Source organism: Anopheles arabiensis, chromosome 2 (genome assembly GCF_016920715.1).
Source record: "Anopheles arabiensis isolate DONGOLA chromosome 2, AaraD3, whole genome shotgun sequence".
NCBI lineage: Eukaryota > Metazoa > Arthropoda > Insecta > Diptera > Culicidae > Anopheles > Anopheles arabiensis.
The window spans coordinates 54,624,261-54,648,125 of record NC_053517.1 but is presented as its reverse complement, the minus strand read 5'-3'; the positions used below and the strand labels follow the sequence as shown (position 1 = coordinate 54,648,125).

At 39.6% G+C, this 23,865-nt stretch overlaps 3 protein-coding genes across 4 annotated transcripts; 1 reads left to right on the top strand and 2 right to left on the bottom strand.

Moving 5' to 3' along the window:
* Positions 1-15,986: 15,986 nt before the first annotated feature.
* Positions 15,987-18,111, bottom strand: LOC120896875 (aprataxin and PNK-like factor). Of its 2 annotated transcripts, none has more exons than XM_040301376.1 (3): positions 17,940-18,111; positions 16,940-17,864; positions 15,987-16,340 (listed from the first exon to the last, which is right to left on the bottom strand). In XM_040301376.1, exons 1-3 carry the CDS (start codon positions 18,030-18,032, stop codon positions 16,129-16,131), a joined length of 1,230 nt encoding a protein of 409 aa, XP_040157310.1. In that variant the 5' UTR covers positions 18,033-18,111; the 3' UTR covers positions 15,987-16,128. The 2 variants fall into 2 exon arrangements, with proteins under 2 accessions (XP_040157310.1, XP_040157311.1); XM_040301377.1 differs by having other exon boundaries at positions 16,229-16,354.
* A 935-nt stretch (positions 18,112-19,046) lies between these two features.
* Positions 19,047-21,151, top strand: LOC120895152. Its single transcript, XM_040298241.1, has 4 exons — positions 19,047-19,187; positions 19,269-20,561; positions 20,626-20,849; positions 20,912-21,151. Exons 1-2 carry the CDS (start codon positions 19,155-19,157, stop codon positions 20,493-20,495), a joined length of 1,260 nt encoding a protein of 419 aa, XP_040154175.1. The 5' UTR covers positions 19,047-19,154; the 3' UTR covers positions 20,496-20,561; positions 20,626-20,849; positions 20,912-21,151.
* LOC120895151 (guanine nucleotide-binding protein-like 3 homolog) lies at positions 21,070-23,197 on the bottom strand. Its single transcript, XM_040298240.1, has 2 exons — positions 23,062-23,197; positions 21,070-22,996 (listed from the first exon to the last, which is right to left on the bottom strand). Exons 1-2 carry the CDS (start codon positions 23,081-23,083, stop codon positions 21,231-21,233), a joined length of 1,788 nt encoding a protein of 595 aa, XP_040154174.1. The 5' UTR covers positions 23,084-23,197; the 3' UTR covers positions 21,070-21,230.
* Positions 23,198-23,865: the final 668 nt, after the last annotated feature.

Genomic DNA, 23,865 nt, shown 5'->3' with positions numbered 1-23,865 from the left:
CTGAATCCTATTATCCCCATTCGCCAGTCGGTTTTTTTTTGTTGCTCTTGCTTCTTTTATCTAGAAATCCAGCGAAGTGAGAAAATAGCGTCAACCGGGGGTGAGGCTCGTGAGAGCAAATGGGAAGAAAAGGGACAAAATGAAACATATTAGCTTGCGGGAAACGCTGCCAGCATTCCCACTGGGGCCCTTGGCTCACCTTTTCTAGCAAACGCTCTTTTCCTTGGTTAATTCTGCTCTATCTTTCTCCTTGGTGTTCCGTTTTCCTGCATCTCTCAGTCGTCAGGATTAGCTAGTGGACTCCCGTAAATGTTGGTTTTTATTTATGGCCATTAATTCCATTACATGGGAAACCCTACGCTCTGATGTCAGGTATCGTGTTGCTCTAATCAACCATGCACTGCACCTACTTACAGTATGAGTGCGTCTGACAAAGTCAAAGGACAATCTTGGACAACGCGCTCGCTTGCACATTTGCAGGGTTCGTTCGTGTGGGAGTCTCTTGCCATTGTCCTAACTAAACAAAAAAAAAAAGGTAGACAAATTTAGGAAATAATGCCGAACAAGATCCTACGATGGCATGAGAGTGGCAATGAAATGAAGCACAGCAACAACAAAAAACGAAGCAGCTCCTAAAGGAGAACTTCTTCCACGGGGCCCAGTTGTGGCCAGTTGTCCGAAGTTATGAATGAATAAGGGTAAAAAAGGACAACACATTGACAAAGGCTTATAAAGGCATGAATGGGGAAAGCCCAAGAACGGACCAGACAGCCTGTCGTCTTCAGTTGCCCACAGGTTCGACTGCCGGGTGGGCAGCATGGTTCACCCCGAATCGAAATTGCTCGATCGGAAACGGTCGGTCAGTGGGTTATGCCACCCGAGCTGATTATCATTCGAAGCAGTCCCGTGTCTTACGAGGCGAAAGAAGCAACAGCCCCGGGATTGCGATGAATGAAAAGACATATGTATAAATCAAACACTACAGGAATGGCAACCTCCTCGGGACAGGTAATCCTACACCCTTCCTACGCGTGAAATTCTTCGGGATTGTATGGTTCTTTTTTTTTTTCTTAGAGAATTGATTCCAATTGACAGAATTGGGCAATCGACGGTTTGCGGTTTCACTCGTGTTGATGTGAACGATGTGTATCAACCCGGTTACTGTCCGTTCTCTGGTAGAAAGTCTGGGAAAATTTCAAAATCGTTTTAATTTCACGACCAATCGTGTGGTAGTTACTTTTTTTCTTTCCTTTCTTTTTGTAAAGATGAGTTTTTGCTTCTAACTGTTTCGATTCAAAGCTTTAACATGGGTAATGAGGACACTATGCTGGGGATCAGGTGTCCCCGAGATTTATTGGACGAATCTGTATCGCATTTCAAGCAGATATGGTGATACATGTTGGGCGATCGGTGTTGCGTTGAAAAAGTTACGTGTTAGAATCTAATATGAATGCATGTTTTATAATTTTACACATGGTATGATGGTTTTTACATAGCATATATTATGCATTTAATGTTCTAATTGCGTTATTTTCTTCGACACCTGAAGAAATGTATATGTAGATAGTACTAATTTTGTTATCTTTTAGATTTTATGTTGTCCTACCATAATTGTGATAGTATTGGTTCATTGGTAACTAAATCAAATTCTGTGGTGTATTTTAGTAGACACAACAATGGATGTTATCATGTTATCATATATTAATCATATTCGACATTGTGTTGGATACGAGCAATAAGTGCACCGTTTTAATAAAAAGAATTACAGTGCGAGAAGTTCAGCGACTTCCATGCAATAATGTCTATTGGAAAAATAAAGACAGTTACGTATACCGTATTAATTCGAAATACGGACACTTTTGGCAAGTGCTAACTTCTTCGAAAAATGTCAAAAACTCATGAAACTGCAACGATATACAGATTCATATTCTGGGCAATTTCCAGCTTATGTTTTAAATTACGGACGATTTTATTTTTTTCCGGACAGCCTCAAAATTTCATTTATAATCTTCATATTAACACACACACACACTACACCTTTGTTTGTTTTTACGTCTTATATTTACGTCTGGACACCAAATTTTGAGGGTTAGTGTCCTCCTGGATCGACAGGACGACGGTCTTACTGACAATGGGGTTTGCGTGCGGTTTTCCTCTTGCATTGAACCGAAGTACTGCTGCGCGAATCGAAGAACTTTCCTGTACGGCCATTTAGGCATTGGGCACATCTATCTTCAAATATCTTTGTTTGATTAGCATAGCTGAATCTTTGTTTTTATTCTCTCCGACTAAAAACATATTTTAATGAAATTAATCACAATTTACTTCTATCCGGAATTAATAACAAGATAAAAAGTCTTGCTTGGAATTCCGGACGAAATTAAACACGGGTTTTAATGAAATTCAGAGTTGATAACTATTTCTTCAATGGATTCTAATGTATTTCAATTCACATTGACGCGATTAATAAGAATTATCGAAAACATAACACTGGCGTCGGTTTGAAGCAAAACTGCTAAAATTGCCTCTAGTGGTGAATTAACCGACAGAAAATATAAATATTCACTCAACAAAAACAATTATTTGTTCCGGCACGTTTAGATTAAGGGATAAAAGGTCCAAAACGATGTTTTTATGCGTGGATTACATAGTGTTGTTAATTAAAATCAGAACTCTAAAATCCACATCAGGTTGGTTACTAGAATGCAGTTTTACGCTTGTTTCAATCAAAATATTGTTCAGCTACGAACGAAGTTTCTCGTCTTTCCGTTTATATTAAGTTTATGTTCAGTTTATTTATTAAGCTCGATGTATCAAACATGAATCATTTTTTTTCTATCAACCACCAGCAAAAACTCATGCTTTTGAAGACTTCTCCAGATGGTTTTATTCAAATATTTTCCTAATCTTCATTTGTTTCTGGTCATTTACTTCTGTTAATTAAAGTATTATGTAGAAAAATTTAGCACATTTTCTCCATAAATTCGATCTTGATACTTCTAAAATATTGATTAACTTAAAAATTATGAATAGCAATTATTCCCTCATCAAAATTACTCTGATATTATTAATTTGGTTAATACGGACCGTAGAGCGCTTGTCTTAGGTTATATAATACGCATCTGAACATCCAAAATAGTCGATGGATCAATGATAACTGATAAAAAATAATTTTGGCACCATATTGGCCAATATTGGCAAGCTACGTGGTCAGTTTGCTATGAAATAAAGACTGTCTGACTTTCAGAGGACCGCATAAATTTGGCCGCCACTGTACATTGAACCTTAAAGAATCATTTTATGTAGTTGACAAAATCAACATTCGCTAGCAAACTTCATTGAACTTTAATAAAATTCTCATAAATGGTACGTATTACCTCATAACCCCCTACCAAACTCAATTACAAAAAAAAAAAATATATATTATCTGTCTCTGTGTGAAATAGTGAAATATTGCAATTGATACTAAAAAATACAGAAATCAATTCGGTTGCTGCTTAGAACTCAGAGCCTTAGGTTGGACTAAATGCAATTATTGCTCTCCGTAATCCTGCCCAGTTTGAAATTCAGTTATATTTTGCATAGTTTAGCTTTTCTTTCTCTAGCAAAAAAAAAAAAAAATTCAAGCACGACACTGCCGTGTTCAACAATGGTTAAACACTTTTCTTGCTTGCCCTTTATTCGCTCCCTTTTTCCAACGCAACGCGACACGCTGCAAACGTAACGCACCCAACGCGCCCAACTAGTATGCAAGGGCTATTGGAGGGCCATTTCGATAGAACCGCTGGTACTAACGGAAACAAAATGTCAATGGAACTGTCGTTTGTTAAAAGAGCAGACCACTAAAGGGATATCGTTCAATTGAACCTGGTGCAGGCCGTGTCCTTTTCGCCGAATCCCCTTTTATTCTGCAAGAAAATCTCGAGTAAGAAATGGGCCTCGAACGTGGAAAACGCTGTTCAGCACACAGAGTCTTTCTGCACGCAACATCCCGGGCAATCTATCGTGCGGCTGTCATCATCCACCCTTCGCCTCGCAGCCCATCGCAAGCATCTATTGTTGATCTTTCCATCTTGCTCACTGCTAGACAAGCGGGAAACGGGCACACGCACGCACGCCATTTTTTCAATTTACCCCATCGGCATCGCGCAGGGACGGCAGCCTTGTTTGGGTTTCCCCTTGCAAAAAAAAAGATAGCAACCGTCCTACCATTTCCTCCCATCGGTCAACCATTATTCTTTTATTTCTTTCTCCTTTAGTCTGTCGAGGGTTGCGGCTCCGGGTCGATTTTGATTTGATCGAATAAATAATAGGCAAATAGGCGATCGGTCGGGAGGTATTTGTTGCGGGGACTGAGGTTATGTACGGTCGCGGTTTGTCATCGCCGCCACCATCCGCTCCTGCCCCCAACAAAAGCCCGCGCAACGAGAGAAAATGGCAGTTGCACTCACTGCTTGTGGAACGCGCTTGCAAGCGGGAGAACAGCTAATAGGGCAAGACCACCACGCGAGCTCGAACCAACAAACCGACGGCAAGGGGACCCGTCCAATATCTTTTGGGAAAACACCCCTACCAGGACAATTAAATCACCGGGATGAAGCGTCGCCTTTGCAGGGCTGCTGCAGGGGCAAGCGTGATTCGCTCCCTGCTACAACACACTTCGTCGTCATGCGTGGAAAAAAAAGCGTGGAAAGGCAAACAAATGGTTATGGAGGTTTATCCGGAGGGTTCGTTGTAATGTGCATATTCAATTGTGGCTAGGAATGGTTACGATATGATATATTAGGATTGTTGGGTTTTCTAATCGTGTTATCCGTTCGTTTATTCATTTTTTTCTTCTTCCGCACTCTATTTCTGCCAAGTGTATCGTTTGGGGTGCGTTTCAAGTACTTCGCATTACTTCGATGATGCATGGAGAGTCATAAACAATGCGAAAGCCAACAAAAAGACATAGCATTGAAGAGGATTATTCAATTTGGCTTTTAACACTTTAGACCACATTGATTGAACGTGTGAGTTCTGTCTTTTTACTGCCTGGTTATATGATTCTCCAAACGGATCTCGCGATCGTGTAATAATCGCATAAGTAAAATAATGAATACACGCGATAGGTGCATAACACTATGAATCAGTGTACGGAAAAGGTCCAAAATGTATCTCATTCGGGCAAAAAACATAAACCTACACTACAAGATTTTTCATGACATTTGCAATGTCGCACATTGCTGTACTAATCACTGTCCCATATTTGAAAATCTCATCATCATATATACTTATTTATCCTCCATGAATGTTTTAACGAAAGTAAGATGAATAATGAATTACAGCCGCAGCCTGACATTTGTTTAATGTGGCACGTTGCTGTATTCTACTAAGAGGAACATTTTCCATATATGTTGACAAATATCATAAGCATATATATTCTTATAACCATTCTCCATAATTTTGTTAATTTCCAATAAATAGTTGACACAAATTAAAATGTTCTGTATCCTTTTAAGTAACACAAAAAACTAAAACCTTTTATTCTATACTATAGTCTACTTTTATTCAACAGCACAACGTTGTATTCTATGATATTTAACAATTTCCAACTGTTCTAGCTCTAGCTTTGCACAATAAGAAGCCTAATTATTTCATTCATTTCAATTGGGAAGGCGTAAGAAGAAGAAAGGATAATAAATAAATAACTAATCAGCATAAAATCAACATATGAACAAATAAACAGTGTGAAGTTAAAACTTTTAAACATAACATTAGAGATTTGTAGATTGTGTAAAGCTTTAAAATACTAAATAACCTTTTTTTATTCTAACCAATTGCGTAGCGGGCGTATGAACCTTTGTCGTTCTTGCAAACAATGCTTAAGATAACACGTGTGTAGGAACAAAGTCACAAAACATTTAATCGTTTAACCGTCTTGTGTACGACTGTACACCATATACATTTTGTATGGATCAATGATGTTGTTCGTGGTTGAAAGCGTATATCTTTTGAATAACTTGTTAGATTTGAATGAAAACTATCTTATAGGTTCATAATAATGTTTTATAACATATCTTAGGAAAATTAGAATTTTAAAACATCAAGATTTTTTCAATCATGTTTTATAACTCCACCACCATAACAACCGCATTTTTAAGTGGATGATTGAGCTTTTCTATGTTTACTTGTTATGTTTTATATACATTTTTCAATTGTTTTGCTTGTTGTATAAAAATATATGTTGACGATCTATAGTATGCTCATCATTTTTTGTAAAATGGTGATAAACAAAGAACCTTCTCAAAAACAGTGTATAATATCAAGCTGACTTAGTTACTCCGAAACCGACTCCGCACCAACGACATCACATAGCAAGAATTACTGCCAAAATATTGTCAATATTTGAATCGGAAAGATATAATTAGCTGAATAAATTTGATTGATGAAACTATTGACTTGAAAGTTCTGAACATCATCACCTGTCACACAACCCGTGTTAGCTTCGAAGATAGTCATTTTTGATTATCAAGTAAAGCCGTCATTAAGCCGTTATAAGCGTTTTGGAATTGATTCGTATCCTACCTACAGAAAACTAATTTCTTTTGCTTATTTTTGTGAAACCAGTACGACATGTCAAAAACATCATAGAAAAAATCTAAAATGTCATGTTTTGTGATTTCATAACTAGGGCCACTACAGAACATACTATTTTGCGTACCTATAATGGCACTAAGGTAAAAAACACTTAAAAATGCATAAATAAGGTCTAAAGGCAAATAATTGTAGTAAAACAATAACATTTCATATCAGTTATGAAAAAAAATAGTAATTGTGTTGTTATGTGGTCATTTAGAACGTTAAGAAGATATGAGTCCTATAAAACAATTTTCATTAAAATATAACAAGTTATTCAAAAATATACGCTTTACCATGAACCGTACTTCCATACCCTATTATACTAGTAAGCGAGTAATATACCTGTCATAACCTTCTATAATTTAAAAAATATTTCCTGTTCTAGCTCTAGCTTTGTACAATAAGAAGAAAATAGTTTCGTTCATTTCAATTGGAAGGCGTAGAAAGGTAAATCAAACCATACATAACTTAATAACGGTTAACCAGCGCTAACGGCAACAATTCTTCTTCTGTATTTGACATAAAATTACGCGGATTTGTAGATTGTATAAATCTTTAAAGACTTAATAATTACCACGTAGCCGGATAGTCAATCCTTGCTACGGGCGGACGGTCCATTCTGTGCTTGAAAGAATACTTACACGTTCGAGTTAACGTTTAACGGCAATAGAGACATTGACATCTAAATAAAACTAAACTAGATACTGTTCCCTTGCTATAGTGCTACATTTCAGGCAAAAATTTCATTAAGTCCTCAGTCCTCAATAGGCTTGTCTGGACCATTTTCCATCAAATTGTCATTTACTCATTCACATGATATTGTAAAACGATATAAATTATGTAAAATTTGCAAACTTGCAACTTTATAAATAATCTATGAAATATTTCGAGCCATTCAATGTTCTAGTTCAAACGAATAAGAATGTGTGGAACGCTTGAAAATTTGAACACCTTTCTTTTGAAGCAACGCACATGTCATTTCGAAACGACATAAACGATTGTGGATTGTTAAGCGTTCCAGCTGCCGATTCCTCATCGCGACATACCATTTCTGTATAAAAGAAAAAGGTGACAAAAATAGAAAGATCTGAGCTTTCTATCCACTTTCAACGTGAAAGAAGAGTGCCTTAGAGTTCAGCTGTTTGTCTAACATCTACACGATACAACAATGAAATACGCTAAACGATGCAATTACCGAGACCGGGATATCTGTCATGAAACAACCCACAACGAAGACATTTTCATCAGAACTCGTCGAATCGATGAAACAGGCTAAAAAACTATCATGTTTTTTTTAAATAGTCCATTACGCAACAAATCACGTGAAACAGGTTTTCTACCACCCAAACATTTATGAAATGATCACCAATCGAAGCAGACCGAGCAGATAACGATCATTCAGCATTGGTACAGTGCGTGGACATTGTCAATTTTGGTTTCTCTCCCTTTTCCCGGGTCGATCGCGGGTTCATTGTTGAACACGAGTTTGCTGGAGCAATATCATCCTTGTCAAGTAGTTTGCCAAAGAACAAGAAACGGAGAAATAAAAGAATTGCATTATAACACCGTTTTAATGGAGAAATAAAATCATAAATGCAAAGGGATGGAATTTGTGCCAAAAATCGAGAGAAATTCATAACCCCCAAGAACGCAGGCAAAGGGAGAAAATGCCATAATTCTTTCCGATATTGATCGATACACGATTCTTTCACACTTTCACCTTCGCTTCAATGGGCTTGCTCAAGGATCGTGCATTGTACAGCGCAGGAAGATAGCAGTGTCTTGCAAGATCATGAAAACAACACCCAGTTCAAATCCAGTACAAAGGATTCTTCGATGAGGGTTCGAAAAGATACAACAGAATCAATCTTCAGGGTGGGTTGTTTTACGTTGTTCAGGTCAGTGACGCTTTAAGCATAGCAGTCATTCCGGCGTTCTAAAAATATATGTATAGTAAGCAGCTAAAATTGATGATTTAATTAATGCTGTATGTGTAAACATAATGGTAAATTTTACAAAACTTAAATACTGAACAGTTCGTTCAGGAAGAAATCAAAAGCACTGCCCTTAACTCAGCATGAAATCAACTGCAACAATCACTTCCGGACTCCGAAATGGCTCTAATACCTCTATGACGGTAAACAAACACCCATAGGTGGTACCATCAGTTATATATCACTCCCGGGGGTCTTGACGGGCCAGTCCGTTATTATTTGAGCTTGCAGCAAACTCTTAGCCTTACCTTTGCTAAGAAACTCTACCGTTGCTCGCTTTCTTCCAACTCAAACCGACTGGATGTCTCGAATCAGGTACGGTTTTTGTAGGAGGAACTTGATGGGACAATTGATCTCACTTCCGCAGTTGCTCGTAACCTCAATGTTTATACTGTTCTTGTGCCCAGTCAGTGTTATTTGTTGGTGGCGATTGTTCCTATACTTCCTGCTGTGAACTAGCCTTCTGTTGCAATAAGCCCATCCGATGACAATCCCTGAAGGCAAACACATTAAGCTTTATAATACAGATTCAATTGCTCGGATGGTTTTACCTTAATTGAGTTTTTTTTACGTCATTGTGCCATGTTCGCTCTCAATCGCCCTGTCACCCATCGACAGCTTCTTCCGGCTGATTGACTCGCTCTGTTAAATCCCAGCCCGGAATTGTACTACACATTTTCCGTTCTCAAAATTGTTTGATTGTTTGGCGTGGATTCATCCTTCCAGGTGATTTTTCTACGTGATGACGTGCCCACACACATACGAACGATCAATTACGCTATTATTCGCAGGTGTGGTCTCGTTCGATAGAGAAACAAAGCGTTGCTCAGTTTTGTTCTGTTTCTCAAAGATTGAGTTATTTTTAGTCGGACAACAGTAGTTACTATTTGCTCGATAGGATAATAGATCATATTTATCCATAATGGTAACAAACGATAACGTATGCACAAATGTAAAGTGAATATCAATGATGTGATAAATAGTTGATCACAGACACTATAAGTTATCAAAATGAAAGTAATACATGCTATTGTTTATAAAAAATCTGATAAAACTAAAGTGTGCAATTATAGAGGAATTTCCCGTCATATGCTCCAAGCCTTTTACCGTAAATTTTCAATGTACAACATGGCTTTATGTCGATACGATCGATTGAGATCAATCTAATATGCTTACTTAACTTTTGCCACACCAATATTGACAAGGGCTTACAGGTTTACGTCATTTATGCTGACTTTTTCGCGGCCAAGGACAAGGTCAACCACTTTCTATTGCTATCTAAATTATCAAAGTATGGTGTTCACACAAAAGTTGTTGAGTGGTTAAGAAGTTATTTAACTGATCGTTGCATTAATAGGAATTAGCTTGTTTGCCACATTTCATAATTTCAAGTATATTACTTGAACTCAAGGAAGTATATCTAGAGGCCTTAGAAGTAGAGAGCTATTAAGAAGCCCCTTGACATCGACTGATTTTAGTGCCAATGATCCACTGCTTAAAATGATTGATGTTTATAATAGGTTAGGGTTATCAGCAGATTTCAATCAATCCGTTAGTCAGTTGCGTCAGCATATTCGAGTTAGTTCAAGGGCATGTACATTGTAAGCATTAGTTATTTAGGCATACTGCCCGATAACTTTGATTCACTAAAATAATATAAAATAAAAATAAAAAGTATTAAGATGTGAAATAAGGTTGCATTACGATTTGAATTGATGAGATCTGGGCACGCGTCTTGGAAATAGTAGCACTTGAGGAGGTGTGCTAGAAAGGCGTGATGGTGCGCTAGTACCATAGCAACTGTACTATCTACTAGAGGCCGGTCAACGAACGGATGTGCAGGTGGAGGATTCTTGGCAGATTCTTCAACCAGAGCATTATTAAGGCGCACAGTCCGCACATTGGAAGCACCGATAACGAAAAGGAGCTCACCATTACGTAGCCGGAGAGAGAGTATGACCGCTGCCCAGAACATGATGTGAATATCGTCATTGGAGATCTTAATGCTCAGGTCAGACGGGAGGAGGCATTTAAACCAACGAAAAGAAGCTTCAACGCCCACCAGCTGACAAACGACAACGGCCTCTGGCCGTTAACTTCTGCCTCCTCGAAGCACATAAACATTTGCAGCACCTTCTTTCAGCATGAACCTCGCTTCAGCTACACTCGGACACAGGGAGGATTAAACACTACGCAAACTAAGCGGTCGTTAGGTCCCGAGGTCTCGAGGGACCTCCCTCCGCTTACTAGCAAATATGTTTCTTGTTTAGAAAATTCTTTTCTAGCTAAGAATTCCTCATAGAACGCCTCGTTCAAACACTTCAGAAAGGCCTACATTCTTGTACGAGCGGGCTACACTCGGAGATCACCACACAAACATATTCTCAAATCGACCACGTTCTCGCGAGCGGGAGGTGATCAAAAGGTGGAAGTGCTACTTTGAAGGACACCTGAATGGAACAGAAGCAAGAGAGGCTGGCGCAAGTGGCAGAACAAGGCAACCACTTCAGCAACAGCAGCACAGCAGTAACACCAGTAACAGCGCCATCAAGCAGCTTAAGAGTAATAAGTCTGCTTACAGCGATGAACTAGCGGCCAAGCTCTTCAAGAAGATCCTGTCCCAGATCCTGTACCACTGACCTGCGCCCCTTGCTACAAATTTATTTGGCAACTACCAAGGTGGGTTATAAGTACTTTTATCACATCAGAAAAATGGGTGAAAGTTAGTGTCGACGCGTACGCCGCTGCTACGAACTAGTGGTGGAAGCTCGAAATCGGACCTACCCGATTTCAATTCCGTGTTCAGAATCAATTTCGGAGCCGATTCCGATGCTGAAATAGATTCCGATTCTAGAGTCAATACCGATTCCGATTCCGGAACCGATTTTAATTTGGGAATCGCAATTTGCCTTGGCAACGAAATCAGTATTGACTTCAAAAATGGAATTATCTCGGGAATGAGAATCAGTGTTTGAATTGAAATAAGAAGGGAAATCAGCCAGGGAATCTCCATGATAAAGAATCGTCTACAAGTAAATTTTGATTCGTTGCGGTTATCGATACTTAGCATCATTGGACCCAAACGGTTATTGCTATGGAAATGCCGAAAGCGATTCCGTTTCGAAGCCGATTCTGATTTCGAAGCCAATTTTGATTCCGGCGCCGATTTCGATTCCGGAACCGATTCCGAATCCAGAGCCGATTCTGGAACCAATTCCGGATCCGATTCTGGAACCAATTTCCAAGTCGATTCCGGAATCAATTTCAGAAACTGATTCCGGACCTACTGTCTGGAATCGATTCCAGAAAACATCGGAGTTAGCCGGAATCGATTCCGACAAAAATTTCATTTTTCCCATCACTACTACGAACGGTTTCAATGATACCAGCCAATATGTTTGTTGCTGTTCCAGAAATTATTATTTAAAAATGTTTTTAGAAACCTCAATCTTTGGTTGTTGTGTATTTTGATGTTTTTCGAGCTGTGTATGCTTTGCGTGTTCGATTTATTATATTATTTAAGAAATCGCAACTTCTTTTTCATAAAGCAAATTTTTCGTAGAATCTTCAAGCAGCTTAATTAATGTTGCGGCTTTCTCAAAATCAACACAATCTGCAGATAACGAGGATAATGATAAGCTCATAGCCTCGACAAAACATTTATCCTACTTTTTTGTAGGGTAAACTTCTAGCATTGTTTGATTTTTTATGTAAGCTCATCAAATCCACCAGTCTTCTTAGTTGATTTGACTATGCTACAGTGAAATAATTTATGTTAAAATCACAAATTACATTAATAGTATCCTGATTCAAAAAGTAGTCTAGTCATTGTTCATGTCAAAAATCTCGTATTACAAGGAGAATGATAAATTAGACCGTAATTGGCAGCTTTTATTATTTTTCGAACTAAAATTTTTAGAAATCAAATACCGTCGCTAGATTCATTCAAAACTACATTGAAACTAATGAATTGGTGTGAAGCCGGCTCCGGAGCCGGCTCCGAAATTGTCTGGAGCCGCTTTGCCCATCACCACTATCTACTACATGAGGGTCTTCTACATTTTTATTATATTATGCTCTCGTTGCTACTTTTATCATTTTTTTTGTTTATCTATTAGCCTTTTAAAGCAAGGACATTATTTGTTATTGGCAGCATGATTAGTCTTAAACCGTGTTCCTTTTTTCTTTGTACTTTCTTTAACTCCAAAACAGTCAAACGCAAAAAAAAATAATGTTTTCTTTGTTCAACATAGGAACATATTATACTATCACCTTCAAGCGAAACGTTATATTTTTGATATTTAAATTATTTGTTTTCAAAGCTGCTTATTATAGCCATAAAACCATCAGGAATTCCTTAATATTGATTCTTTTGGAAATCAATTAACTGATAATTATCATGCTTCTCAATCATTGTCCACATTTTTTACGTTTAGTCGGAAGAGTTGTTTTCTATTTATGTCCTAATGTAAGATCAACCTGTATTGCATTTACTAGCATCTTCCTTTACGGAAGTTAGAAATCCTCAGTGACGGATTAAGGGTATCTGGCATACTATAGAATGGCGATCTACGGGGCCCCGGGGCTGCCCGCCTACCGTTAGATCCGCCACTGGTAATACTGTTAGCCTTCGGGTCCAAGTGAATTCTCAAGTCTGAACCTGTAATGTCACATGACTGATCGGTGCTCGGAACAATAACCAAAGTCTTGCTATGCACATATTTATCAACCTTAAGCCACGAGGCCATGGGCTTTCTCAAGCTGAGTAAAGATTTTCAATCACACATTAAAGTTTCTCTGATGCTCTAAACTTGTTCTCAGACGCAAACCCGTGGCCGTCGTCAGTTTTTCTCACTCTGAGATGCTTTATTTGGAGCTTTAAATAGAATTTTTGTTTCGTATTTTTTTAAACCATTTCCATTTTTTTTACATTGAAAACACGTTCCAACGTATTTACCTATAAATGAATAGCACAATTGCTCGTATTTTAGATAGCCGATCGCTGGATTGTCAACATTCGCAAAGATTCTCGCAAGATTCTCAAACTGATTTTGTGCCAATTCTACAAACGTTGAGAACGTAGTTTTCTCAAAAGCACTCATGAATGCCTGAGAAAATGAGCGTTGAGAAACTAAGTGATTATTAGTAATGGGTGTTTCAGGAAAAAAGGTTGGACTGTTGCATTTGGATCTAACCATTTTTGCATTCTCACAAAGTGTCTTCTTTCAGTGTTCCCCCTGAATAAAAAAAGAGTCCTTTTTCTTTTGTTTCTTACTGTAATCCAATCGGAACGATCAACTTGCATACAACCATCAGAGGCTGGCGTCGAAGATCCACTGCTGGCGTCGAAGATGCAGTGGACAAATTGGTGCTAACTGTAACACCCAAATTACCATATTCAACAAAATCGATACCTCGCTTCGTGCTCTCTTCCAGAAGAGAAGCAATCTCCTTTCTCATGTGTCCATGTATTAATGCGTTTATCTCTTTCCGTATGTTCTCTATTTCTTTATCAAATTCTTCCTTGATCTGAATAATCTCAGATTCCATAGCCTTAGAAACAATTCCATCCAAATTAATGTCACCACCACCTTCCATACACTTTACCACATTCATGCAATTTTCACACTTAGACAAAACATTCAGCGACTCAATCACTCAATCACCAAACGAGCGGCAATCTAATTGGGAGGTGTGCAGTCACGGTTAAATTTACCGCATCCACCAACACACCTAATTGGGTCATCGCAGACCCATACGGATTTGAAGCATTTTACACATTCCATCCAATTGCACTATATAACACTCAATGATTACTACATTTTCAAAAATCTTACTCCTTCACATACCCTTTTACCGCATGCAATATTACACTGAAATGAAATTTCACCATAAAATAATGTATTTACTACGGAGCAACACAAAACACAACAGCGTTCACTGACTACTACACGCACAGGTATGTGTGTGTGTCTATATCATTTGGCGGCAAGTGACTGTTTGAAAACACCACAAAGTTCCACGAGCAAATAATCAATTGTAAAGTAAATTTCCGATGCAGATCGGCAAACCCCCATCATCAGCTCACGATTTTCATCACGAAAAGGGCTCTAGCTCCACAACACTGAGACCACTACAAAATTTAAGAAAATGTCCGGTAGTCAAAAGTCGGATGTCCTTTCCCGTAACTTGTACCTATAGTACGCTAAGAACGACGGATATTAGCAGGATTCATCATTATGAATGTCTAATCCAATTGGTCAGACATTTTTCGCACTCAATCCTTTATCACGATTATATTTTTTGGATAAGACAAACTTGATACGCACATCTCGGATAACGGAGAGCAGTTGAAAAGTGGACAGTTTCAATGGTTCTGCAATGTAATTAGCATCCCACATATTCCTACTGCGCCATACCACGCGCAATCGAATGACTACCTCGAGAAGGTTGGAAAGCATGAAAGCTCGGCCGAGCTGGAGCACATGCAGACATTTCTTTCCGTGCGTATGTCGAGTGACCTCAAATCACATAGAATACACAATATATCATTTACAACAAAAAAAAAATACAAAAAGGGTACAAAAACTGTATTGTTCTAACCTATATGTTCCTCAATGTGTCCTATGACATCTTGACTCAGATTTTAAGCAAACTTATCCCATATACTTCAAATTTAGTTGATTCAAATAAAAACTATTCCAACTATTCCAATCAACCAAATGTACGATCAAATACTGTTTTTTTTTCATTTAAAAATATAGCTTGTGTGATTATATGTTTCTCAAAGTGAGAAAACCTTACGATGGCCATGGGTTTGCGTCATAGAACTAGTTTTGAGTATCTGAGAAACTTTAATGAGATTGTTTTCTCAGCTTGAGAAAGCACCACGGCCAGCTTTTGGTCAGGTGCCGGTCCGAACCGCGCATACGTAGGAGGGATTATCCTGCTGATAACCCATTTATATCACTGGCATCTAGCTATTGCAAGCCTACTCAGACAATGGTTTAAGACGCCAAATAAGAAGAGAAAATTATATATTGCGCATTATACATAAGGAATTAAAATTACTGTTTGTTAAACCTGAATTGCGTTGTGATTTTAATCGCATTGCGATTATTACTGCACAATATATACACCTCAAAACGAGCCCCTCTTCATTAAAACAAACCAACGTGTAATATCTTTTCACAGTTCTTCATCTTAATTGTTTAAATGTTGATTAAATCTAAGAATAAAGCCAAGTGATACGGCTAACTGGTAGACGGCTCTTACGAGAAATAAAAGAAATTAAAAAAAGGAAGGAACGAAGGTCAAAGCCGGCTGTCAAGTACGAGAATATACTTGCAACATACATAGCGCACAGTATTATACGAAACGGAATACCGAAAACATGAGGTAACATTCTTTATTTTCTTCGTTTTACTTAAATAACATTTCCCGTCTCCCCATTCGGCCTGACAGACGTGTAACAAAGTTATGGCAAATCCTCCAGATAAGCGTTTGCGCAGAGTTAACAATCGAGGCCGCTATCATTATCGCCCTCTGCACTGTCACCATCGTCACTCTCATCATACATATGTCCGGGAATATACTCGTCTGACGAACTATCATCAAAATCGGGATCAGATTCGTACGGATATTCATCGTTATCAGACATATTGTCATCAGGCTGCTGCAGTCTTGGTCCACCGGGGCGCAAAGGCCTGCGCAACAAACCCGCATCTAAAAGTACAAATCTGAACAAAATCAATTCGATCTGAAAAACAGGCACTCTCCATACTATAGTTTATTTAATTACTCGAAGATCGAAGACTCGAAAATAATTAAAACCATTAATACACCAGAAAATCATTCAATTGTTATTGATTAACAGCAATTATTTGATACATATATTAACTACTGTCTAAATTGCACGACTCATATTTCAACGATTGCATATTATTTCTCCTTCTTTCTACGCGGTATGCCAGTCTATGTAAGATTTCTTGACTTATTAGTACTACGTAACCGGATAGTAGTGAAAAACGTTACAACGAGAGGACGGTTTAGATGACAATCGACTCTTTCCGACCATATAAGAACCGACGTGTGTTAGCCGAATAGACAACCGGGCCACCACGATAATAAATAATAGCATAGATAATTTAGTGTATAGAACTGATAAGATAACGAACCACACATCCACAATTGCGATTGTTACATCAAAAAATCTTTAAACTTTTTCGGCAAAATAATTGAACGATTTGAACGTCTTTTATGCATGGTGTCATCCGGAAAGTTGGATGGTCCAAGCACATTACTTAAATCGGTGTCATACTTACTCGGGTCTGGATGATCAAATTCGCGGAAATGCTGCGGATTTCGTCTGTAACATCGTGCACCAAACGGACACAGCGGTGACCCCGGAGGAGGTGGAGGGAAGTTCGGTCTTCTGTAATCCAAATCGCCCGGATGAGCGTAGAGTGTCCGATGATCTTGACCTGCACGGTAGCATCGTATTCCGAAATCACAGGATGGGCGTAATACACCGGGGTTAGCAACTACTGGGGAGACGGTGGCAGGTAGTCCCGCTTTCGCTACCAATCCGTCTGGGTCAGGTTTAATCGATACTGGAGGCAAACTACTGCCTGTCGGCAAACAACCATCATTAGCCATTGGGCCCCCGTTGCTTCCCTTCGCATCTGGGTCGGGTTTGATCTGAACTTGCGAACTGTTGCTACCTGATGGTAACGCATCGGGATCCGGTTTAATCTGAACGGGTGTAGTTGTTACCGTTTCTGTCGAGCTGCTGTCGGGAACCATCATTTCTTCAGCATCGGTTGAATGGTTTGCCGGGAGCGGATGGGATGAAGTTGATGGTTCGGAGTTATTATCTGCACATTCTATCCGTAGCCTTTTTGATTGATCTTCAGATTGTTCTGCATCGTGTTTGCGTTTGGATGGCGTAGCATCATCCAATGTGGAATTTAGATTTTCAGCTTCAATCGGCATCTCTGTGGGGTGTGTATCGGTTTCAGATGTATCTTCGCCTACCTCAAACCAAACGCCGTCCACAATAAGTTTAAACTTGTCGCCTATTTCTAGCAGAATGCTTTCTTCCTTCTTCAACGTATAATCAGTGGCCCCGTCCTTTTTCCGGCAAAATATTGGATTGATGTGTAGTGACTCGAGGCGTAGCAAGAGCTTGCTGCCTTTCAATTCTGATGCGATGCGGCCATGCGTCCGAGACACTCGTTTATCATCGCACTAAAATGATAGAGGAAGCTTCAGTAGCAATCTACGGCAAAGTTACCATTACCCATGGTACCATGGTACACTCACCTCTAGAAACTTCCCGCGACCAATTTCCTGACCACTCTCGGGGACAGGTTTTTGCGTATGCTTTATAGTATCGATGATTACCAACTTTTTCATCCTCAGGCTGATTTCACTTGATTTTACATGAAATTACGAGGATAAGCGTTGAAGCGCGCGCGTTTTGTTTACGATTCATTTGCGTGTTTACTTTATTTGACGCATAGGACGTAAGAACTTGACATTTGTGGCCCCTATCACAATGGACAATTCGCGTTCTCAAAGCATTTTCACCGAACAATCACAATTAATATGATCTGTTCTAACTTATTCTTAGATAAAAAAGAATACTTAAATGAAATCAATTTTTGCTATTTTATTCACTTTCATAAAGTTTTAAATTTATTTATTAATCTTGATTTCGCTGTCAAATGGTTGCTGAATGTCAGCAGCACCCTGTGGAAATACTAAACAAATCCAACAGATCTGACTGTGCGCCTAGACGTATCGTGACAATTTAACGCCGTGAAACGTTAATAAGTAGCGAAAAATCCACATGACTGAAACATTTGACGCCTAAAAGTATATATCCAACGGCATCACGTCCCAATAGACATTTTCGAGTACGAATAATTGGAAATTCGAACAAATTCCCTTAAACTGGAGCCTTAAGTTTCCCTTAAACTGCACCAGTTTAAGGGAATTCCGAAAAATTCCTTTAAAATCCACTGTGATGCGGCTTTTTCGTAACTTTCTTGTAGATTAGCTCGAAAATGATGTTTCCTATCGTTATAGTTGGTTCCCATTTTACACTTAAATAATATCCATTTTTATAAAATAACGTCACACAAAATTAGCTTTTGTTTTTCATAAAAAAAACAATATCTCTCAATAAAAAAATCTCTGACCTCTGCGGCATCGTCCATCGATAGATAAACGTCTAATTTATGAACACACCAAATCTTGGCGCTTTCAACACACTTGATCCCACACAAATCCACAATTTCAAGCGTATCGAGTACTAATCGAGCAGATATGGGAAAACAATTTGTCATCAATGTCATCAATTTTGGCTTCACGCTTCACGATGCGACGCTATTTGGCGGAATGTCTGGTTGCACGGTGACAGTTAACGAAGCAATCTCGATTTCTGTGAAATGGCATGTTTTTGTTTTTCATTTAAACATTTATCATATTGGAGATAAAACATACCAGTTCGCTTGTACATCAGCGCAGTTCAGAATGGCAGCCTCGCAATTAGTTGAAAAGCTAAAGGTGCCCTAATTGTCCATATTGCACAATGTCTGCAATTACGGCTTTCGTGCTGATGATAACTGATTGATTCCTTTCTTCCAGTTTGGTGAAAAGTACATTTTGGCAAACATCGTAGTACTGCCACTGGACAAGGCACCGGCTAGGGTTGCGCTGAAATCCGATGCCACATTACCGGCTCCTCGATTCCCCAAACCATATAGCAAAGAGTGTGAATTTGCGGCCCGAAACAAATTCCTCACGGGCGATTTGTGGGAGTCGTTTGTCTACCGAAAGCTGTACGATTTGTTACAGAATAATATGGCGGAACATGGTTCTGAAATCTGTCCACCTAATGCGCTTAACAAGGAGCATCTTTTGAACTGTGTAGAACGTCCATACCTGCAGATGAAATACTCATTTCGGGATACAACCTACCGCAACGATTTAAACATGTTCTTCGAAGAGAGGGCCGGAAATTTGCACAATTGCTGTATCTACGTTGAGATCAGTGATATAGGACGTACTCTGTGTGACAAGGTTGTGGATCGTGATAGGACTATACTTCGCTTGCTAAAAGAAATTAATGAGCTAAAGCGAGGGATCACTAACATCAAATCAAACGCCAAGACGCCCGCTGGCAGCAGCAAAAGTTTGCCTGCTCAAATAGAAGAGTATCATCCGGAGCCGGTTAAAAAGAGAATCAGAAGCGCCGATGAAGAGTACGTTCCTGAGAATGGTGCATCATCAGGTGTTAAGCGAATGTATAAACCGTCAAGAATAGTCGATGGTCATAAACCAAATAGTGCATCAGAACCCGATCCCTACACACCGGAAACGACCGACACGCAGGTTAAGGTATCCTACACGCCAACATCAAGCCCTCAGAACAAAGTGGAGTCCCACAATACCCCATCTTCCAGAGCAGTAAAAGTGGATAAAAGCCTGTTCGGACCGGACGACGCCGAAGAGTATGATCCGGCAAATCCAAAACCTTCTCCCGGAAAGCAAACGAAGAACGATAGCGTGAAGGACATGTTCTCCGATAGCGACCATCAACACTCACCAAATGGTCACGAAGCGACGGGTCCTAAGCCTAATCGCACCTCGGTGTATACTGCGAAACGGGAAGTTTTACCGCGAAGCAGCAAACAAAGTGTACGCGATTTGGATAATGAAAGCTCGGAAGAGATTGAAAGACGTAAAGCGAAGACGACGGACAAAACGAATGTACCTACTAAGGAAGAGGGCAACAAAAAAGCACTTTTAAAACTAAAAAAAGGCATTAACCGAAAAACGGTCCCGAAAAAGGAAGTCGGGGAGGCAGAGTAACACAAAAAAAACTAACAGAACTAGCAAGGCGAAGGTGAAAAGACTTTCAAACAACAGAAGGTGCCTGTAAGTACATATATATGAGTCCTAATCGTTTGATTATGTTTTAAATTACTTTCTTCTTTTACAGCAATTGTATGAGTCGGTCGTAACAAGAAATATTACATTACGGCATATATTTTTATAAAACTGCTCGGTAGTGGATTTCTTCCATCGGCGACGCTAAGTTTGCCGCTGTCGGTAGCATATTGGATGAGGACCAGAAAGTGGCGATGCTACAATTAGTGGAAAAAGTATTTTGTGCCACACGAGTTTGTGGAAGATGAATTTGTGCCACATCAACAGCGAGGAAAGGTATGTCACAACAATAATGCGTGTGCAACAAATACTTACCTAAATACGTCTTATCATTTCAGTATACCGATTGTTTTGTTACATTTTCGCTACTGATGGAATAGGGATAACGTTCTGTCGGGAGATGGCCTTAGCATTATGAGTATTAAAAACAGAAAAAATGTTCCTCACGTTCCTTTCCATCACTTCATTTTGAAATACCATGAATAGTCTGTGTAGGTCCTTTGACATTGGTCTTTTTTTATTGAATATACATTACCTTTTTTGCAAGTAATACAGATATAGTACTTATAAAACGAAAAGATATTGTGTATTTTTGTTCAGGATTCAACGAAAGAAGAATAGCATCCTGTATTATGTTATGATTGGGTGTGCTTTGCTTTAGTCTTCCATACCATAATCGTCATCGAAATCGTAGGCTTCCTTCTCTTCCTTCACTTCATCAGGAGAGCTGGCCTGCTTGTTTTGTAGTTTTTTACGTTTTTTCATTTCTTGCTTCAAATTTCGATTGGCCGTTTGATTGCCCTCCAGCAAGAACATTGGGTCTTTGCGGAAGCGTTTCTCTTCCTCAGCGTAATCATTCACCTTTCGCTTGCGGGATCTTCCATCGCCGGTTTTGCCATCCATGGCATCGTCTCGCTCAATAATCGTGCCTTCAGTTGTTAGCTGCGATAGCTGGTCGCTCTTTGCCAACCGCATGTGCACTGGGCCGCCAGTGTCAACTTCCATCGTGAGAATGTCCTCCTTTTTAATAGCCACTTTCATACCTTCCGCGTCCTTCACATCGAAACTGGCCTCATACTGACTGCCGAGCTGCTGCACTAAAGCATCGAGCTGTTGATCCAGATCCAACCCGGGCACATCGTCCGAAGGTGATACGAGCTGCGCGTCAAGATGCACCTCATCCGCATTATCCTCCGGAGGTTGTGTGCAATATTTGATTTTGCCGTTATTCCAATCCTCAATCAGGCACCGGGCTGCCTTCTTTACGTCGGGTACACCCTTCTTCGCCAACGCACCCATGCGGACCGCTTTCTTTGCCAGAAATTCGTCCGTCGAATGAAACTCGCTGATGTCATACAGCTTGCAGAAGTACATCATCGTTCCACGCTTGAGAATGTCGTTGGCCAGCGGGAATGGGTCCTGAATTTCGGTCACTCTTTGTGCGTTCTTCAGTGCAAAATATTTGTTGTGGTCTTGGTCCTTCGGACGCTGAAATACGATGCCCGGGCTGTCGAGTAGCTTCACATGCGAATCAATCTGCACTTCCTGCATCTGCCTTGTGACGCCCGGTCTAGCACCAACCATGCAGGCACGTTTGCGCTTCAGCGAGTTGACCAGCGAACTTTTACCCACATTCGGAAGACCGACCACACCGACACGGATAGAAGTGCGAATGTTATCATTACGGCAGTAGTTTGCCAACAGTTCCTTCAGTAAATCCGCCCCAATACAGGGAGAGCATTCAAAAGTTTTGGCGGCTTTAAACTTTTTGTGGCCAATGTTGGATTTTTGCGACTGCGTTGTCGCCTTGAAGGGTATGACGGGGCCAGAGCGACGCAAATATTTCATCCACCTTTCCAAATTATCGCGGGGCACCAGGTCCGCCTTGTTGAGGATCAACACCAACCGCTTCTGTCCCGGTGCCTCACGAACAATCTTTGCCACCTCGGCGCACCGTGTACCGAGCGGATCGCGAGCATCAACCACTTCCAGCACGACATCGGCGGCATCAACAACCTTCTTAAACTCCTTGAAGTATGCTTTCAGGGAGTTTTCCTTGCCTCCGTTCATTACGTTTGCATATTCATCTTCCTCGGCCGCTTCAGGGCTGAATTGATCCTGGCGCTTCTCCGCATCAGCCACCATCGATTGAAGCGTCTTGGAGCGTAACTCTTCTTGACGCTGTGCCTTCTGCCGCTCCCGCTCCTTCTGACGCAGTTCCTCCTGCTTTTGCTTGAACTCTTCAACCTCCTCAAGCACTTCCTTTTTGAAAGGACAGATGTTGGGCACTTGGATTAGTTTCTGCTTTTTGCTCTTCAATTTCGGCAACTTCTTCGCTTCCTTCGCCTTCTTGCGTTTGTTCTCGGCAATCTTCTTGATTACCTTGTACCGCAAGGATGCTTTCTGTCGCTTCGATTTACGACCTAGTAGAAAGTTGTGAGACAAATTAGCTTTACGTGTACAATATACATATGATGCACATTCTTACATTTCATCGCTTTCAGTGCCATTTTTGCGGATTTGGACTATTGAAACACTTTAATTTAGGTTTTATTAGACGAGTGACACCACTACACCACGTTTTTCTTTCACCCAAAAAGAAAACACCCGGTCAAAACATGTCACAAACGTCAAACTGTTGAAGCACATGGAATTGCTTCGTTCAGATCAAGGTGGATTAAAAATATCAGGTGGTGGATTTGGGCCTTTGCGGGGTCGCCATAGTTGAGGGACTTTACGTCATTTTAGAACCGTTAACCATTGGTTTCCGCATACAAAGCTTAGCAAATAGAACAGATTTCTTTGTTATTATGTGCATTTTTGTGTGTCTTTTGATTTTATCGTAAAAATGAGATATATTAACAGAAGATTTGATGATTTGTTTATGCACGAAATTTAAAATCATGTGAGTAAGAATTCTAATCTCACGTAATTTGTCCATGCGGCTCGTAGATAATGAGGAATCGATGTGAAAATTGAAAAAAATAATGATTTCTTAATTTTTATTTTCAAAAATGTCGAAAACACAATGAATTTTAGAATAAATTCACGGAATAACATAAAATAACACACTTTAATCCATGTTTTAATCTTAAATAAGAACTCGTAAAGTCCAAAATATATTTTTAAAGAATATTTAATCGAAAAAATGGGGTAGATAAATTATATGAACAAATTTAAAAAATGTAAACAAAGTTTGAATCCTGGGGACCTTACGTCAAGTGACGAATTGTCAAAATGCTCTAGAGTCCACCATCTGATATTTTTAAATCCACCTTGATTCAGATTGACA

Excerpts from the sequence above, each read along its gene's own strand:
- LOC120896875 (XM_040301376.1), bottom strand. The coding sequence starts at position 18,032 with ATGAAAAAGTTGGTAATCATCGATACTATAAAGCATACGCAAAAACCT. Across the intron at positions 17,865-17,939 it reads GTCGCGGGAAGTTTCTAGAG|TGCGATGATAAACGAGTGTC; the intron begins GTGAGTGTACCA and ends CTATCATTTTAG. Across the intron at positions 16,341-16,939 it reads ATTTGATCATCCAGACCCGA|ATGCGGGTTTGTTGCGCAGG; the intron begins GTAAGTATGACA and ends TTGTACTTTTAG.
- LOC120895152 (XM_040298241.1), top strand. The coding sequence starts at position 19,155 with ATGGCAGCCTCGCAATTAGTTGAAAAGCTAAAG. Across the intron at positions 19,188-19,268 it reads AATTAGTTGAAAAGCTAAAG|TTTGGTGAAAAGTACATTTT; the intron begins GTGCCCTAATTG and ends CCTTTCTTCCAG.
- LOC120895151 (XM_040298240.1), bottom strand. The coding sequence starts at position 23,083 with ATGGCACTGAAAGCGATGAAAT. Across the intron at positions 22,997-23,061 it reads GGCACTGAAAGCGATGAAAT|GTCGTAAATCGAAGCGACAG; the intron begins GTAAGAATGTGC and ends ACTTTCTACTAG.